At 38.2% G+C, this 19,258-nt stretch overlaps 1 protein-coding gene across 4 annotated transcripts in view; it reads left to right on the top strand.

Annotated features, from left to right (window-relative positions):
• The first annotated feature begins 571 nt into the window (after positions 1-571).
• The window catches only part of Rasa2 (RAS p21 protein activator 2), a 107,319-nt gene continuing 88,632 nt past the window's right edge, over positions 572-19,258 (top strand). For all 4 annotated transcript variants that reach the window (XM_058574945.1, XM_058574946.1, XM_046431523.1 and 1 more), the window contains exons 1-2: positions 572-741; positions 18,451-18,568. In XM_058574945.1, coding sequence (XP_058430928.1) covers positions 609-741; positions 18,451-18,568 — 251 coding nt within the window. In that variant the 5' untranslated portion in view covers positions 572-608. The remainder of the gene's footprint in view (positions 742-18,450; positions 18,569-19,258) is intronic.

Below are 19,258 nucleotides of genomic sequence, written 5' to 3'. Positions count from 1 at the left end.
GGGTCTCTGATCCTTTTTGTAAACCGGCTTTTGCAGAGCAGCGTTCTTACCAAGGGTGAGGGTTTGTGTATGCGGTGGTTGACTCAGCGGGGGCAGCCTGTGGATATTGTTGGGGGAGTCTCGGCTACACCTCCTGCCTCCTTTTGCATGAAGTGGTTTGATGCCCACCCAACTGCCAAATTCTATTTTCTTTCAACCGCGAGTTACCCCGATTGGGAAGGGCCCGTATTTTCCCGAGCGTTAGGAGACGTGGAGGTCGGTTCGCAGGAGGGGTCCAATTCCCAGAGGACTTGGGGATCCACAGGAGTGCCACGGTTTTCTCCTCGCGGGGCTTTCAAGGCTGCTCAGAGCCACGACTAAGGTCCACGGACCCGCAGCGCCACAAGCCGGGAGGGACGCGTGTTCCCGCCCGCACCGTCCGGGTCCGAGTGGGCGGGGCGAGGAGCGGGTGGACGGGTGGGGTGGGGCGGGGCCGCGCGGGGCGGGGCAACCAGGCCAAGGCCGGGGGCGGAGCCAGGCGCGCCGCTCGCCCCGGCCTAGGCCGCCGCTGGGCTCCGCCTCGCCGGGCTACGCAGGCGGCGGGGCTGCGGCACGGGCCGGGCGGCACCATGGCGGCGGCGGCGCCTGCTGCGGTGGCGGCTTCTTCCGAGGCGCCGGCGGCGACTGCGACGGCAGAGCCCGAGGCGGGAGACGAGGACAGCCGCGAGGTCCGAGTGCTGCAGAGCCTACGGGGCAAGATCTGTAAGCGGGGCCCGGGCTGAGGGGCTTCCCCGGCGGCAGCGGCCGCACGGCTGAGGGGGCAACGGGCGCGCTGGGTTGGCGTCGCCGAGCCGCGCTGGATGGTGGGCCGAGAGGGCCGGTGAGGCGCGGCGCGGTGCGCAGCGCCGGGAGGGCGGGCGCGGGCGAGGCTGGAGGGGGTGTGTTGGGGGAGGCGTCGCCTGGACGGGGCGGCGTGGGCTGCGGCCACCCCTCTGGGGAGGCAGTGGGGAGCGGGCAGCGCCGGCGGAGGCGGCCTGGGCGCGCGGGCGTGAGGGGCTCGGCGGCTGGGCGCGGCCGGGGGCGCGGGCCGGGGGCGTGAGGAGCTTCCGGCCGCCTTCCGACTCAGGCCTCCGGGCGGCCGCGGACACCGGGGCGAGGCGGGTGCGGAGCAGCAATTATGGGGAGGAGCGGCCGGAGGAGAGGCGGCGGCGTGGAAGGGGGGCTGGCCCGAGGGGAGGGGGCTGCCTGCCTCCCGAGCTCCCGAGCCCGTGAGAGCTTGAAAAAGGCGCCCTCAGCGGGAGGAAGCAGGCAGCCGGGGGACCCGGAGGGGGCCGCGCGGCGTGCTGCGAGGGAGCGCGGGAGGGGCTCGGCCGGACACCTGTACTCCGCCCCGCCTCGCTGCCGCGGGGACTTGAAGCGAGAGCCGGGTGACTGACAGGGACTTGGGGCAGGATGTAGTGGCTTCCTGTGAGCAGGTCTCAAAACACAGTCATCCAATCCGCACTTAACCCACTTAATTCCTTTCCTTTTCAAGCATTTGTCACTTCTGTGAGCGAGCCATACTAGTTGACTAAATTCAGTTTTGCTCCGAGGCCCTGAGCATTACTATAAACACACCGATTCGATTTCAGTCATTTGGACATTGATGTTTTTAAAATGCCCTTTAGATTGCCATTTTCCTACAGTAGTTTATTTAGACAAAATACCTCTTTAAAAAAATCTATAGAGCTTATTTTACTTTGGTTGAAAATCAACAGTTTTCTTTATTCAGTATTCTCAGATTGTGCTAGTTATGAGGGGTCCTTTTTACCTTGTGTGAAGAAAATTGAATTGCATTAAAATTACTAACAGTGCTCTTGGGTAGGCTATAAAATTTTCTTGAGTAATGATGCTGTTAATTGATTTTGGAATCTCACTTTCTTTTCAGGCTGCTCCCTCTTTCAGGGATTTGAAGTTTTGTTTGTTTGCTTATTTATTTATTTGGTACTAGGGATGGAATCCCGGAGTGCTTTATCCCTGGGCTGCATCCCCAGCCTTTTTTTTTTTTTAATGTTTTACTAAGTTGCTCAGGGCCTTGCTAAATTGCTGAGGCTGGCCTCAAACTTGCAATCCTCCTGCATCAGCGTCCTGGGTTGCTGGGATTACAGGCATTCTCCATCATGCCGGCCTAAGGATTTGGGATTTTATTAAATCCCGAAGCAAACTACTAAATTCTCTCACATCGTAATTCCCTGTTATAGTCATAGAACCCTTAAGAGACTGCAGTTCTTAAAACCTAATAAAGATACTGGAGAAGCAGCTGTTTCCTGCATCCAAGTTTCCAACATTAAAGATATTTTTAAGGAATAAAGTCTTTTCAGAATTTAGGTTAAATCTTATATTTAATATATGCATATATCTAATTTAACTGGGAAACTAAATGGGCGGAGTTCCCTCCTTGATCTGGTTTTCCAGATTTTTTACCTCCTTACATTTTAGCGTTATTGATATTAGACACTGTCTGTTGGAGCCTCACTGATACTTAACTGCAGGTTGTTCATGGAACAACATATATGTGTGTCATAGAATTGAGTTGGGGTGTTTCCAGAAGGAATTAGCCTGTACTTTCACCTGCTCCGTGGTGAATACCATTGAAAACAGTTTGGTAAGAGGCATCACTGTAAGTAAAACTTGGGTCTACAAATTAAAAGGGCCTGTAAATAAAACAAACAAAAAATGTGTGTTTCTATAGTTTAGAGCGACGCTGGCATACAGACTTGGAAATTGGCCATACACTTACTGGGAGTGATACTGCTTGAACCATAGTCAAAGTATTACATCTGTCAGTCAACTTCTTGCTTTTTAAATTGCTCAGCATATAGCTCAAATCATGAAGTGACCATTTCATAGGATGTATGTGTTAATATATTGATATACAGAATTCTCACCTCACATTTCTTTTCTGTTCTTTTAACTGATGTAATCCAGAATTGGTTTAGCTTCAGAACCTTGTGAAGAGGTGCTGTTTTCTGTTTCCCTGAAATTGATGTGTAGTTTTTGTAAGGCGGGGGAGCTGAAGGGTAGAAGAGTCTTAAGGTACTAAAGTTACAGAAGTGGGATGATGGTGGTTCTGACAATGAAGATGTTAAGCAGCCTGGGGAAGAGGGTACGTATATCTTCTTCCTCTTCACTATGCTGAGAAATCTTTAAAGAAATCCTAATTTTACCTACTGACCTGGAGATGTGCTGGTAAATCCTAAACTGCTGATTAGGAGTCTCTCATCTGAAGAGTTACAGATGCATAGGGCTGAAAGTGAGCTTGAAAAGAAGTGCTCTTATTCCTGGACTTGGGTGGGTCCCTTCAACTCCAAATCATTCCAGTAGAAAGGGATGATGGATTGATTTATACATCTTTAAAGTTATAGATAATTATGCACAAACTTCTTTAGGGACTTCATTCTTGTATTTATTAGTTTCCAATATATCTCACAAGGTGAAATATTAGATTGACAGATTGAAAAACCATTTTATTGCCAGTTTCAAATTATCATTTGATGTTAACGAATCTAGTGTCTTTTTTTTTTTTTTTAAAGATAGAGTGAGGGAGGGAGAGAGAGAGAGAGAGAGAGAGAGAGAATTTTTAATATTTATTTTTTAGTTCTCGGCGGACACAACATCTTTGTTTGTTTGTGGTGCTGAGGATCGAACCCGGGCCGCACGCATGCCAGGCGAGCGCGCTACCGCTTGAGCCACATCCCCAGCCCCGAATCTAGTGTCTTATAGACTGGTCCCAAATTTCCTGAAGTCATTTTAGTGCCCTAGGAAACCTGACAGTTCTGAATGCTCTGCTTCCTTAAATGTATTCATAGTCAAGCCTTATTGTTGGATATCCTAGGGCTGTCTTGTGAACCCTTGGTAAATAAAACTAGGGTTATATTCCAGATGCCTTCCTGTGGTTTTGAATTTTTGTGCAGTGAGTAGTAGCAGGTATGTTAGTATATCTGAAATACATTGCATGCCCTTCTCCCCAGAAAACCCTACACTCAGGTGAAAAAAGGATTTGGGCTTTCTCTGTTTCTCTCTGTTTTCTCTGTTTTACTGCTATTTTGAGACTTTTTTTGGTTGCCACTTTTTGTTCAGTTTGTTCTTGTCCAATTAAATCAGGTTGTAAAAATGTTACTGAAGGGGCCCACACCGTATTGTACATGAGTTTATCTACTGAAGGGACACCATTTTCCTGAAAGCCAAATGTTAAGACCTGTGTGAATTTTTAGATGTGTGACCATTATATGTCCCAGAACTTATTTGATATCCCTCATGTTTTCAGGCCAAGAATGACTTAGGATTGTTTGACAAAGTAGGGAGAAACTGTGGGGTATGGTAAGTATTTCTAACTTAAAGGCCTAGTGAAGTTAGTCACCTGGGTTTGAATCTCCACTTTATTTCCAACTTTTGTTAGCCTCTTTGTACCTTCATATTCTCATGTATAAAATAGGAATAGTAAAAATATCTCTCTCATAGGACTGCTAGGGAGGGATTAAATAAGCTTGTCCCACTCCCTGCATCCCCACGTACCAGGAGCTGGGTCAACTGTGGAGCATCTCTTAGAAAGGAGTAGAATAAAGAGATTAAGAACTCATCTTTATTTGATGTTCTTGTCTAACATGTACTGGTATTTCCTGGTGTACAGAATTGATTAAAACAGTCCTGTTTTCTGCTTTATGCATTGTTAATATTCATGTGATTTTAGACAACTCATTTACTTTTGAGCTTGTCTTCCTCATCTTTAAAATGGGAATAATGCTTCATCACCAACCATTTTGTGTATATTGTTTCCTTTGAATGATTGTCTTTCCCTTTACCTTATTTTTTTAAATACTTATTTTTTTAATTGTAGTTGGATACAGTATCTTTAATTAATTAATTTATTTTTAAATTAGTTTTTTATTTATTTATTTTTTAGTTGTACACAATACCTTTATTTTGTTTATTTATTTTTATGTGGTGCTGCTAATCGAACCCAGGGCCTCGCCCCTGCTAGGCGAGTGCTCTACCACTGAGCTACAACCCCAGCCCTCCCTTTACTTTATAAGTTCCGTGTAAGAACTCTTACACATCCTTTAAAAGCCTGCTCTGTCATCTTTTCCTTAAAATTCTTTGAGGTACACCCACTCCCCATCTCTGGCCAGAGGGTGTTAGATGTTTCTGCTGCTGGGAATCACAATTCCTTGTCTTATTATAGCACATTTCATGTAAATCATTCGCATATTTCCCCTGTTATACTCTTAGCTCTTCCGAGGTAGAATTCATTCTCGTTCGTTCATTCTCTCCCCAACCCCCATTTCTCTCTTTCTATCCTTCCTGTCTAACTAGAACAGAATAGGCCTTTAGTAAATGCCTTACCTCACAATGTTACCGTGAGGATAGTTTGCAGTACTGGATATGAAAATGTTTTGTATATTATATAGTTGAATAAATTAGAAGTTGTTGTATTATTAAAAGAAAACTATGAATCTGTTAGGAGATTCATCTCTTTCAAAATCATGGTGCCTCCCTATGCATAGATTTGAATTGATGCCAAAGTTTCTTCATTAGGAAAAGGATTAAATTTTTCTAATTGTTCTGATGCCTTATTATTAGGATACTTGAATGTTATTACCTGTTCATGAATATTATTACTAATTGGTCCTGGGGTCTGGAAGGAAACGTTTAGAATCATTCTTTACCCATTAGGTATTTTTATTTGGCCTGGCAGTTTTGAATTTTTTTGGTAATAAAGTACAAGTCAAAACATTTAATTGACTACCCAATAGTGTTGAGAAGAAGAGATTAAATGGGGTTTATTCATGCTCAGAATTCATATTATCAAATATTTGAAATGAGCAGATGAGTTATATAAGATGGAAGAAGAATCCATCTTTGACATGGACAGAAACAGAAAAGGGTTCTTTGTAAAGTTCATAGAACAGTCTGCTAATCATTTGCTCTGTGGAAGACAGGAGGTAAACCTCAATGAGTTCATAGAGTTTTTTTTCTTTTTTTTTTTTTTAACTAAGAGCTCTTTGAATAGACTCTTTTATTTTTATTTTTTTATTAGAGCTTAATGGTTATACATAGTAGTTGGGTCTTTGAATAGACTATTAAGTGACTGAAACTAATGTGGCTAGAATAAACCATATCGTTTTATCCTTTAATCATAGACACTAATCCTATTTCCTTTTTAATGTGCTTTATGAAATTATTAAACAACTTCAGATTATGTGTTTTATCTACTAAGAAGTTACATGCTCTTTTGGGAGCTGCTAACAAAGTTTTGTTATATAGTCATGTATTAATATTAAATTAAGAAACATTATAGATTTATTAAGACATTTTTGACATACGTCTTTATCATTTTAGTCATCAAAAATCTCTAGCTAAAATGGTGTATCTTTGATTCAGTCAATGCTGTTAATAACAGAATGACTTTAGACAAATTCTTTAACCTCGAGGCACCCCAGCTTATAAAATGAGAGGTTTGAATGTATTTTTTAACATCCCTTCTCCCACTTTGGTTATTGCTTTGTAACATGAACCATTTAAAACAATATATAAGATGCTTCTACTTTAGTATTTAAATGTATTTAGTATACTTGTTTTGCATAAAATTCAGTTTTAAAATATTTAAGATTTATTAGATAGGATTGTTTGAATCCTAAAATATTTTTCTATGACCATTAATTAATTAACTTAACACTATATAATACACATTTGAGTGTCTGTTAGGGCATACCAACTTTTGGCTGAAAAATAGGTCTAACCTGTAATGGGATAAAAAGTGCCCTTAATAGCTTCTTCTAAAGTCCATATTAAGCAATAGTTGTTTTTATTCATTGTATTCCTAGAAAATTATGAAAATTGAGAGCTATTCTTTCCCTCATTTTACACATGAAGATTCTGATACTCAGGAATCTTAGTGTCACACAGTTAATGTCCTGTTGGGCACTGGTCCACTACTTTCAAAGTTCTTCCTAGAATGCTACATGACATTAATGTTGCACATGTATTCCATTTGTTCTATGAAGATCACTCTACATGTCTAGTGGTAATAGATTTCCATTATGCTTTCTACATACTCCCGTCTATTCCTTCTTAAGAACTTTGTGGTTAGGATTAGTGATGGAACTTGGTTGTGACTTAGGTAGAGACTGAACCTGGATATTTACTTATGTGTGTCATATTCTCAGCTTTTAGCAGTCTTGACTGTCCATCAGTGTCACTTGTTAACTTTAAAAACTTCTGATACCCAGGCTTTACTCTTGATTTACTGAATGATTTCTGGTGTCTCGCTGGATACCTGAAGGTTTAAAAAATTCCAGAGGGTGATATTTGAGCAGCTAGGATGGTTAACCTCTGTTCTTGCTAGACTAGCTATAAACTAAATGGTAGCAACAATTAGTAAACAGTAACTCTAAGTGCTCTTCCTTGGCTAGAGATCCTAAAAAATTAGCATCTGTACATAATTCCCTTCACTCAAACCACTGAGTCCTAACCAAAGGTAATCTGTAATTTAACAACTAGATACATCAGAAGAGTTGTTTTTTTAAAAAATTTCGCTTTTTATTACAGAAGTAATTCATTTCTATTTTAGGAAATACATGAAAGAATATATGGACTTTCTAGACCTCAGGTTTCACATTTCTAAGAAACACACAAAGTAGAGGTTGGCTAGCCTTATTTATCTCTTTGGCATGTCTACTATTTTAAAAAGTGGTTAACATCTAGAAACTAAGAGTGTTAACAATATAACAAATCCACAGTCATGGTTTCTCTTTAATAAATAAGTTATGGTAATATGGTTCTGAGGAGAAACTGTAGAAAGGCACTTATCACTAAATGGTGATAATCTTGAGTTGGCTCTACCTCATTATACCTGTTCTCCGTAAACTCGAGTTTACAAATCCTTAATAAGTTAATCTTCTAGGTTTCCTCATAACTCTAAAATTCTGATAGGCCACACTTGAAATTAAAACAGGACAGGGTAACACTGATTTCTAATGCTTTTAGATATTGCTACCTATTGCCATTTAATCTGATAAATACTACAAGAACTACATATAGGGATTGGGGTAGTTCAGTGGCAGAGTGCTTGCCTAGCATGTGTAAGTCCCTGGGTTTTATCTCCTACACAGCCAAAATAAGAATTTTTTTCAAGATAAAATATTTTGGCTAGGCAGGCACAGTGGCACACATCTGTAATCCTAGCTACTGGGGAGGCTGAGGCAATAGGATCCATTTCAAAGCCAGCCTCGACAATTTACCATGTCTTAAAACATAAAAAGGGCTGGGGATATAATTCAGTGGTAGAATGTCCTTGGTTCAATCCCCAGAGTCACTCGTATGCACAAAAAAGTGTATATATGTATGACTACTTCAATACGTATCAATTATTAAGAAAAGTATGAAAATACTTTTTACTGAGTATCTATTGCTTATGTCACAGCCAACATTTAGCTGAATACAATGTGCCAGGCAGTATACCACATCATTTAATCTTTTCACAAATGCCCTATAAAATTAGTAAAACTACTATTCCCAATTTATAGACAAGGAAGCTGAGGCTCAGATTAAGTGATTACTAGAAAAGTGGCAGAAAACCATGCTTTTAATATGCTACATGATTCTTTATTTCTCAATCAATTTCTATATGCCTATTATAATAAATGTTTTGTACAGTATTCTTATACAAGATAAGATCTGTATTGTTCATCTATCTTTAATAGTTCTCAATGGAGAAAGTAAAGAGAATTGCCTTTATCATACATGATCTTGCATCTAGTCTCATATTCAGAGTCCTCCTTCAGAGTATGTCACATTGCTACAGGTATATGGAGACCAAAAGAGGCTGAGTGAAAAAAGTTTTGTAGATATTTCCCTCCTTTGTCTTGAAAACAATTAAGTTATACATTTGTGATATTACTCAGGAAGATCACAAGAAATGGTACCAATAGGCATATGGTAACTCTCAGAATATCAACTAGTGGGCGGTTTTTCCAATGCACAAATTAACATGGTCAGATAACTGGGTTGTCAGGTTATTTTTCTCGTTCTTAGTAAATGAAATGTATCCCTAAAATATATAATCCATACAATTGGTAATCTTTAAAGAGCTAACCATAAAATTTCCTGTTAGAAATCTGGTTCTGCCTAAGAACGTGGCATTTTAGTAAAATAAGGTAGCATCACTGAGCAAGCACGTAAGTGGGCACAAGACTCGTGGAACCCAGCACAGTTACACTCACTAAGCAAAAAACTGCTCTCTCTGGCTAGAAAACTCAAACTATACCAAGTAATAGTTAGACAAGAGAAATAAGTTGTAGTGTTCTATTGTACAGGAAGGTGACGTACTGATACTGATAATGTATATTTTAAAAACTAGAAGAAAGGATTTTGGATTATTTCATCACAAAGAAAGATAAATGAGGCTAGACTGTATGAAAGGCCCTGGATCCCCAGTACTACAAAATAGAACAAAAATAAATAAATAAATGTTCAAGGAGATAGAGATACTTACTCTGATTTGAACATTACATAATGTATAGGTATATCAAAACATCACATGGTATCCCATAATTATGTGCAATTATGATATCAATTTTTAAAAAATAATTTTAAAACTCTGAACTACATATCATTCTTGACAAAGTATAAAGTCAAAATTAAGGCACAACTTCTACCACAACTCTTCAAAAATACCCTATTAAATAAACTGCAGCTCCCCAGTGTGATAGTCTATAGAACTTAATTAGTGACCAGTTGCTGTGTACAAGTCATATACATAATAACCAGCATACAATTATCTATATTGCTATCATATTAATCACCTATGACTGAAGCTTAGTCTAGAACAAGAAGTTAGGAAACTACTGTACATGAAAAGGCAAATTTCATAAGATTATTACCAGGAAGTGTCCATGGCTTATAGAGGTATGTACCAAGTGCAGGCGGGATCTTCCTGTTTTCTGTGCCCACTTCTGGTGTCAGTTTTGAATGCTCTAAAGTCTTGATAGGCCCCTTCTCAAGGTGGCAAACCAAACTCTGAAGTGCTTATGGTGGAAATCTCTTCTGGGCTAGACCAATGGTTCCTTCAGTTACATGAAGCTTAACAAGGCTCAGAGGCAACCAAGAGAACCCATACGGAAAAAGAAAGGCCCAAAGATAGAGTTCAGGAGTACACAGACAATCCAGATATGGAATAGGGCTGTGATTTCTGGTAATGGCATCTAGGGAGACAAAATGGGACTTATTTTGATGTAGAGCTTTTCAAAAGAAAAATTGTAAAATTAGCTCCTAGACATGAAGATGTACCCATGTGTGTGTCAAGGCTGTGTGTGCACGTGAGTGTGTGTTGTGTGTTCTAGGAGGACTGCTCAAAAATACAGCAAAACCCCATATGAGCAGGGTAAGGAAAACAAAACAATGTTTTTGGTGAATCTCAAAACAGTAATTTTTATTGCACTTAAACATTCCAACTTTATTGTTTTTTAGACTACAGTCAATGTAGGTGTAATCATCCACGTCTTGACAAAAGAAATGTACTCATCTCTTCCTTCCAATATATTATTAGGCCACTTGGCAGAAAAAGGGATATGGGCTTTGGTAATATAGAGAGCTTCTGAAAATCTGGCTTTGCTATATAATACTTCTGAGAGGGGAAAAAAAAAAAACCTATCAGCTTCTCTAAAATATGAGTAACAATTTTCTTTATGAAAATGGATTAAATGAAACAATTTGCAAGTATCCTAGTAGCATCTGGAAACCAATAAATACTCAATAAACAGTAGTTCACTTCCTCATATCTACTGAAGAAAATTTTATATAAGTAAAACCATTCAAATTGAAAACTAAGAGGCTCTGCACCACTCACACAAATGTTACATTTTAAAGAATCAAAATCATTTAGGACCTTTTTACCAAATTTTTCTGAAACAAAGTACTAACTTTTTTTTAAATGTTTTTTTTTTTAGTTTTAGGTGGACACAATATCTTTTTTTTTGTTTATACGTGGTGCTGAGGATCAAACCCAGTGCCTCACGCATGCTAGGCGAGTACTCTACCACTGAGGCACAACCCCAGCCCAAGTATTAACTTTTTAAAACATAAACAATTGATCAAACAGACAAAACAGATGGGAATTTTCACTTTGTCTTTTTTTTTTTTTTAACGGTTTTAAGTAAAATAAAAAGTTACCCCAAAACAGAAAAGTTGACATTAGGTTACCCTTGTTTTTACAGATAGAATAGTCTTAAGAGAGACTAATAGCTTAAGACTAATACTGTATTAAATTCATTTATATTAGTAGTCATTTTGGGAACATAACTGGTATATAAATATACTCAGTGTAGAAAATTAAACCATTATAGGTAAGGTCAATTCCCTTTGTTCTAATCATCTGTTAAGGTTGATATTTCTGTTATTAGGACATTATAACCCAAGTCACTCAGGCTAATTAATGCCAAATTCTGTGAATTACCTCTACAGTATCTCTTCCATTTCTCCTACACTGCCATTAGCTTTTTGTTAACTTAGTTTAGGCTCTTACAAACCTTAGAATAATTTTCCTGAGGTGTAGTTCTGACCACAAGAAACTTTTTAGTGACTTTTGTTGCCTATTGAATAAAGTTAAAAGTCACTAGCTTGACATTTTAGGTTCCCTGTTCATCTCCAGCCTTCCTTTATAATCTTATCTCTTCTTATTCCCCTTTCATCTCCCTTTATGCCCTTGCCAGTTTGTGCTATTAAGGTGCTCCTCTTGTTCTCACCTCCAGAACTTGTTCACATTGTGTCTTACACCTGGAATGTTATCTTTTCACTCCTAATTTCTGTATTTTGAAAATATATGGAATAGTTATTATGAAGATTAAGTGAAAAATGACATTTCTGTAATATGTACAGAAAACTTATTTTTTACTTTTGGAGCAGTTGACATAGATCAATTTTTACATCAAATGAAAAATTACATGCAAAAGGATTTATAGTTTGTGATGTGGTATTAGAAGCTCTGTTTTGTTTTTTTGCCAAAGTTTTATATGCTCATATTCATACTTATTTTTTACTTTATTGCACATTATAAGCTAGGCATGGTGCTAAGGATTGGTCCCATTATTCAGTGAAGAGACACCCAAGTCTCATTTTTTCCTTCTCTTGCTATCTTATCATCTTTACTACCTCAGAAGTTAGCTTTGAGGCTTAGTGTTCAAATTTCTTATTCATATTTATTCTTGTGATCTTATATAGTCCCATGGTTTTATAACTGTTGTATACTTACTGATGATCTCAGATTTTTATCTCCAGCCAAGATTCTTTGATCTGCACTTGATTTAATTTTTTAATTCCCTTCCCAATAGGAGTCTTCTACCTCTGGAAATGACATCTCTATTTTTTTTAACAGTTCAGGCCAAAACTCTTAGAATGGTTCCTTGATCCCCTTCTTTCACAGTCTGCATGCAACAGTCCTGTTGGTTCTGTCTTCAAAATATGTGCTCAGATGACCTGTTCTCTATGCCAATGACTGCCTCCACATGCAGATTATCTCTTCTCCAGATTATCACAGTAGCCTCCTGTCTAGTCCATTGCTTCTACCCTTTTTCTTCTTTAGTGATTCTTCTAAAACAAAAGTTAAGTCATGCTATCTTAGGTTCATAATCCTCCCATAGCTTCCCATGTCATACACAAAAATCTTAAGACTTTCCAGTGGCCTGTTTGACTTGCCTCCTCCCCTAGCCCCGCCCTATTTGTGTCATTTCCTTCCTCTCCCTACTTTGTTTATTGCTTTATAGCCATGGTGGCCTCCTTCATGTCCCTTCAGCATGACATCTAGTCCTATCTTAGGGCCTTCAATTATTTTATTCCCTCTCCCTGTCCACCTTTTCCCCCAGTTATATGCATGGTTTATACCTCAATAACTTCCTTCAGGTACCCACTTAAATATCTTAATAGAAATACCTTCCATGATTCCCTATATATAATGACATTGCTTTCCCCTCTCTATCTTCTGGGCCCTCCTGCTTCTTAACTTTCATATTGTACTTTGTGTTCTTCCATGGCAATAAATATTTATTTCTTTCATGCTAATACATATTACATACTGACTTCTGAGTTTTTGATGTTTGTTTCTCTTGTCTAGATTATATAACAGTTTTAGGGGGCAGATATCTGTTTTTATCCAGTGTTATATCTTCAGCGTTTAAAATGGTGCCTAGCATATTATGGATACTTAATAAATATTTGTTGAATAAAGTGCAACAAATGTGATAAAATATGATCCGTATGGTAGAAGTACTTATAATGTTCAGTAGGAACATAGAGGAAAGAGTGATATAACTACCTAAGAGTTGAGAGAAGACTTTATAAAAGTTGCTCTTAAGCAGAGCTTTCTGGATGAAAAAGCAAATGAGGGAAGTCAGATATAGTGGTACACATTAGTAGTTCCAGCAACTTGGGAGCTTGAGGCAGGAGGCTCACTTGATTCCAGGAGTTTGAGACCAGCCTGGGCAACAAAGCAAAACCCCATCTTAAAAAACAAAAAAATCAGATGAGAGCATACTATAAAGAAAATAGCATCATATCTGAACAGAGGCATGAAGAAACACAATATGTTTAAGGAATCAAAATTATAATATTACTAGAATATAACTTAGGGTAAAGATTAAACAGATGAAGCTAAACATGTAGTGGAGGACACTTGATCATAAAGGATTTGTCAGACTATGGACTTTTAAGATTTTTATCCTACAATGTGGGTAGTGGTAGGTAGTATAGAAGACTTTGAAGACCATTGAAGACTTTTGAGCAAGGAATGATATATGCATGCACAGCACACACACACACACACACACACGTATGTGTGTAGGGGTGTTTACATATTAGATAGTAACTCTGGTAACACTGTGAGGATGAGGATCAAAACTAAACACAGCATTTCAGCTCAGATATGTGTGATGAGTAAAAACAATTACTATCTTGTGGGTAAAGGACATTTCATTTTATTGTTGAATCATACTATTGATATATAATGGGAAAATATTCTTGGCATACTTGTAGTACATTTGTGAATCCTCCTGATAGAGGATTATTCTGTTCATGTTTGAAAACCTATGCTTTTGGAAAGGAAACTAAAGAATTTAGTTATTAATAATGCTTCAAGTCATTATGTAAACTAGAAAAGTGCTTAAGTACTGGTTATGAATTCAACAAGAAAAAGTGTTATAGAATAAAAGAAGTTATGCTTGAGTACTGGTCTCCTTTCTTCAGAGGTGAACAGTTGGTTATCAATGATTGGTCTCCTCCTCTTTAGATTCATTTTTGAAGGAAATACTGACTGTTATAAGAACAAACAAATCTACACTTTTTTCTGCAGGGCCAATATATCTGCCTTTGCAAATTATAGTACTTAAGCATGCATAATTTTTTAAAATAAAGAATGAACTATAAAAAATTTCTTTCATTCAAATGCAAGTAAAAACTCCATTTTTCAACTGGCTTACTTGAGTATCATATCTTAACTATACATCAAATGTCTTAATTACTTAAATCTTACTACTTTGGGGTCAAGATATGATTTGTAAGTTTAAGGATAACTTAGAGGCACTCAAAATTTGCACATGATGTGAATGTTTTGAATTTGGCAGTCCCAATTCACAGCAACATGATTCTATGTTATTGAGCATATTTTTAAAACCACAACCACATGCTTTAGCAGATGATGATGAAATATTTCCAAAGGCAGATGCAACCATACATAGAATTAAGATCCATTTGTCTCCACTAAGTTGAAGCACTAATGTTTTGAGTGTGCTGTGCTTTCAACTCATTATCTGATAGAATAATAAAAAATAGTTTTCACTGAGAAATCGCTTCATAATTTCTGAGTCGATGTTTGATTTAGATAGCCACATCTAGCTGATAGATATACTAAATTCTGATGACTAGTAAAGTAAGGTGGAGTTTTCTCCTTAGATAGAAACAAAGTTGTTTTTTTTTTTTTTTTGCCTTTATTTTTATTTTTATGTGGTGCTGAGGATAGAACCCAGTGCCTCACGTGTGCCAGGCTAGCACTCTACCACTGAGCCCCAGCCCCAGCCCCAGCAGTAAAGGGTTTCTAATAAGAAACCTACTCTAATCAATTCAAACAGAAAGAGTTTGAGTAAGATATATGAACCTATAATCCCAGCTACTCAGAGGGCTGAGGCAGGATTGTTATTTTGAGGCCTGTGAGAGTCTTCTGAAAAAATAAAATAAAATAAAATGGGCTGAGGTGTAGCTTAGTGGTAGAGTGCTTGTCTAGCATGCACAAGTTCCCTGGGTTTAGCCTCCAGTTCTGGGGAGTGGGAGGAGGAGTTTAAGTGGCTTATAGAATTTAAAAAAAAATGTTCTTATGAGTTGTTGATGGACCTTTATTTTATTTACCTATTTTTATGTGGTGCTGAGAATTGAACCCAGTGCCTCATGCATGCTAGGCAAGCGCTCTACCACTGAGTCATAACCCCAGACCTAGAATTGTTTGAAAAGAACACAAAAACAAGACAAAAAGCAACTAGACTCTAGGTGGAACTTTTAGGAATGACAGTAAAAGGCCATATTGCAGCTGAGGCATCAAGAAATTTACTACCTCTTTTAGGATCAGAAAGACTCCTGCACAATTGGGAAGCTACATGATTAGGAATACACTAGTATTAGGAAACAGCTGTTGGCAAGCAGCCACCTTCATCAGTAAGTTGTTGTCACTGCTGCTGGCTCAAGAGCCAATCCATACCGGTCACAACCTGTATTACAGAATGGATGCCTTGTGTCTTCCTTCTTAATACACATGAAACTTGTGACTGAATTCCCAGGACTTCTACAAATGCTGTTGCAGAACATGGACATCTCCATGACAGTGCTTTCTAGTAGAAGCAGCCTAAGCTCCACCACCTTTCTTTTCTGTCCTCCCCCGCAAGTGAATATAGTTGGTGCAACTTAAATCACATCCTCAATTGTAGCTGCAATAGAGACTGGGAGATGTAGTTTTTAGCTTTCCGTTCTCAGTTATATAGTAAAGCATATACCAAAGGAGATTGAAATGGCTGTTGAACACCAATCCTGTTTATCTACAACAGGTATAGAACCTGATTTTCCTTAAGGTTAGGTTAAGGATATAGATAAGTTGAGAACATATTGCAAATAATACCACCAAAGAATGTTGAGGAACCATTGTTATTTAGTATATTTTTGTTTTATAATACTACATTTTAAAAAATTGGCCCTCCACCTCTGTGATAAATGTTCTATGCCAAAAGTTTCCCCATATTTAAGATGTGCTCAATGAGTAAAAAACCTAAAAGAGGGAGTAGAAGAAAGAATGAGTCACCTAAACTAAGGAAAGGTAAATATTATCAAATATTAAAGAGTGGTCAAATAAAGTGGGAACTGAAAAACAATTATTTGACTTGGTAGCACCTAATATTAGTGTTCATGAAGGTTCTAGAAAAGGAATGGGAGCAGAAGGTAAATTGCAGGTTTAAGCTAGGAGTAGAAAGTAAAGATTTGAAACAGAATGCGTTTTTAAAAAGCTTGGATTTTCAGGGATAATAGTTTTTGGGTTTTTCTTTTTTGTCTAGTGCACTTGCTTATATACCAGAATTGGCTAGAGCTAGTGAAACCCTGTACAAATATCAGATGTGAACTACTACAATCTTTGGAAGTTCTTCACTTTTGTTTTCTTATGTACCTGGATGCAATGTATACTCTTAACATATTCATTTGCTGCTCAGAGCTGTAATACATACCTTACTTTTAGAGCAGAGGAGATCAGAGAAGACAGTTTTAGGACCATGAAGACTGTGGTATAAAAATGGGATTTTATTCTAAGTGAAATGGTGTGCTGTTGGAGCAGGGGAACAACTGACTTGAATCATGTGTTTAAAAGATCACAAGCTGGATGAGGTGGCACATACTTGTAATCCCAGTGGCTCAGGAGGCTAAGGCAGGATTATTGCAAGTTCAAAGCCAGCCTCAGCAACTCAGAGAAGCCCTAAGCAACTTAGTGAGGCTCTGTCTTTAAATAAAATATTAAAAAGGGCTTGGGATGTGACTCAGTGCTTAAGTGACCCTGGGTTCAATCCCCAGTACCCCCACTCCCACCCACCCCCTAAAAAAAATCCAACTGCTTGGTGAAGAATGCTTTGTAGGAAGGGTTATTAGAGAAAGAAACACTAGTTAGGAAACTGGTATTGTCCAAATGAAAGATCATAGTGACTTGAATTTAGGATTTATTTTGAAGGTTGGCTAGATTTGCTAATAGACTAGCTAGGTATGATGGTAGAGAGGGTAGTGAGAGGATGGTGAGTAAGAAGGAGAGATGGTGATAGATTAGGGGAAGAACATGTTGTAGGGGGAGGTAATCAGTTTTGTTGAAACTGGTTAAATTTGAAATAGTACTGGATATCCAGGGAGACAATTGAATATTCACACTAAGTGTTTGAAGCCGGGAGGTCAGGCAGAACTGGGAGATATCAGAATTAACTAACACCTTATACTTAAAGAGTTTGAATAGAGAAGGAAGGGAAGAGGGTCCAGAACTGAGCCCTGAGGCAGTTGCAACATTTAGAGGTGAAAAGGTGTGAGCAGAGGCCAGCAGGGGGTGGGAAGTTAGAATATTGTGTCCTAGAAGCCAACAGAAGAGAGCATTTTTTTTTTTTTTTAAGATGGACACAATACCTGCTGAGGTTCGAACTCAGTCCCTCGCATTTACTAGGCATGTGTTCTACCACTGAGCTACAACTTCAGCCCAGAAGAAGACAGCATTTTAAAAGGAATGTTCACTTGTGTTTAAGGTTGGGTATGATAAGGACAGGGAAATGATCTTCGTATTTAGCAATTTGGAAGGTTTTGGTACCCTTGGCTAATGAAGTTTCACTGTCATAGTGAAATCCAGAGTTGATTGGAGAAGGTCAAAGAATGAGTGAAAAGTAAGAAAGTGGAGGAGATACTGACTAGAGGTGATGCTTTTGACAAGTTTTGAGAATGGAGATTGGAAATGGAGTGATAATTAAGATGGATGAAGTGGAGTGATAGAAGATTTTTTTTTTCTTTTTGTTCGCTTTTTTTAAATTGGGAAACTCCCAAACGTATATATGTGGGTGGGAGCAATATGGTAGAAGAGAAATTAATATTGATTAAATTCGTTGAGGTGGTAATACAGTGGGATAGGATGGAGAACACAAGTAGGGGAATTGCCTTTTTATAGGGACAGAGATGCAGGGATGTAATATGATCTCACATGTCCCTTAACACAGAGCCTCTCCCTTCGGTCTTAGCAGTCTCTATTAGAACAAGTTGATCTTTCTCTAATCACTAGTTCTGTTTTCCTGTTTTACATACAACCTATTCTGTCAGATTGAATTTGTTGTATATAAGTCTTACTGTGAAGCAGCTGGTGATGTGTAATACCAATTTTAATTTTTGTACCAACAGGTGAAGCAAAAAATTTATTGCCATATCTTGGACCCAACAAGATGAGAGATTGCTTTTGTACTATAAATTTGGACCAGGAAGAAGTTTATCGTACCCAAGTTGTTGAAAAATCTTTAAGGTTGGTAGAAAAATTGGAAATTATCATTTAGAAGATATATATTGATTGATCAATGTGTATGTTTTCCAGATTATATTCACCAAGAAGACTGTCTTCATTTGAAACTTTTATATTTTGCACTTTGAATTTTTTTTTTACATTATGAATTTACTTTTAGAGTTACAGAATCTAAGAATTTGAAAGAGCCTGAATGTTCATTGAGCAGACTAACCACCTTATGCTTAGCATCTTCTTGACCATGACTTTGATATTTGATAGGTGATATTATGGCATTTGCTTAGCAATGTTCCAGTGACCAGGGAGTTCATTGCCTCCTAAGTATCTCATTTGGTCTTTGAACTATTCTGACTCCTAGAAAGCTTTTATGTTGGTTAATGATTATTACAATGAAAACCAACTGTATGCCAGTAACTTGCTGGATTCTGTTTATTTATGTATTCATCCATGTGGCTTCTTATTATCTCAAATATATTTTTCTTTTAAATTGTACCTAATTCTATTTGTTGGATTACTGGGAAACGAATTTAGTCTGTCTTTCATTTGGCGGTGTTTCAAGTTTTTGAAAACAACTGTTATATTTTAGTCTTGTTTTCTAGGTTAAATTTTGCCCATTTATTTTAACTTTCCTCAGAGCACATTATTTTATTTCTCTAAAGAATAAATTAAATTACTTCTTAAAGTTCATATATT

This window comes from Marmota monax, unplaced genomic scaffold, assembly GCF_021218885.2.
Source record: "Marmota monax isolate L192 unplaced genomic scaffold, Marmota_monax_Labrador192_F-V1.1 WCK01_AAM20220418_F8-fsc00022, whole genome shotgun sequence".
Lineage (NCBI taxonomy): Eukaryota > Metazoa > Chordata > Mammalia > Rodentia > Sciuridae > Marmota > Marmota monax.
This window is presented reverse-complemented; position numbering and strand designations above follow the sequence as displayed.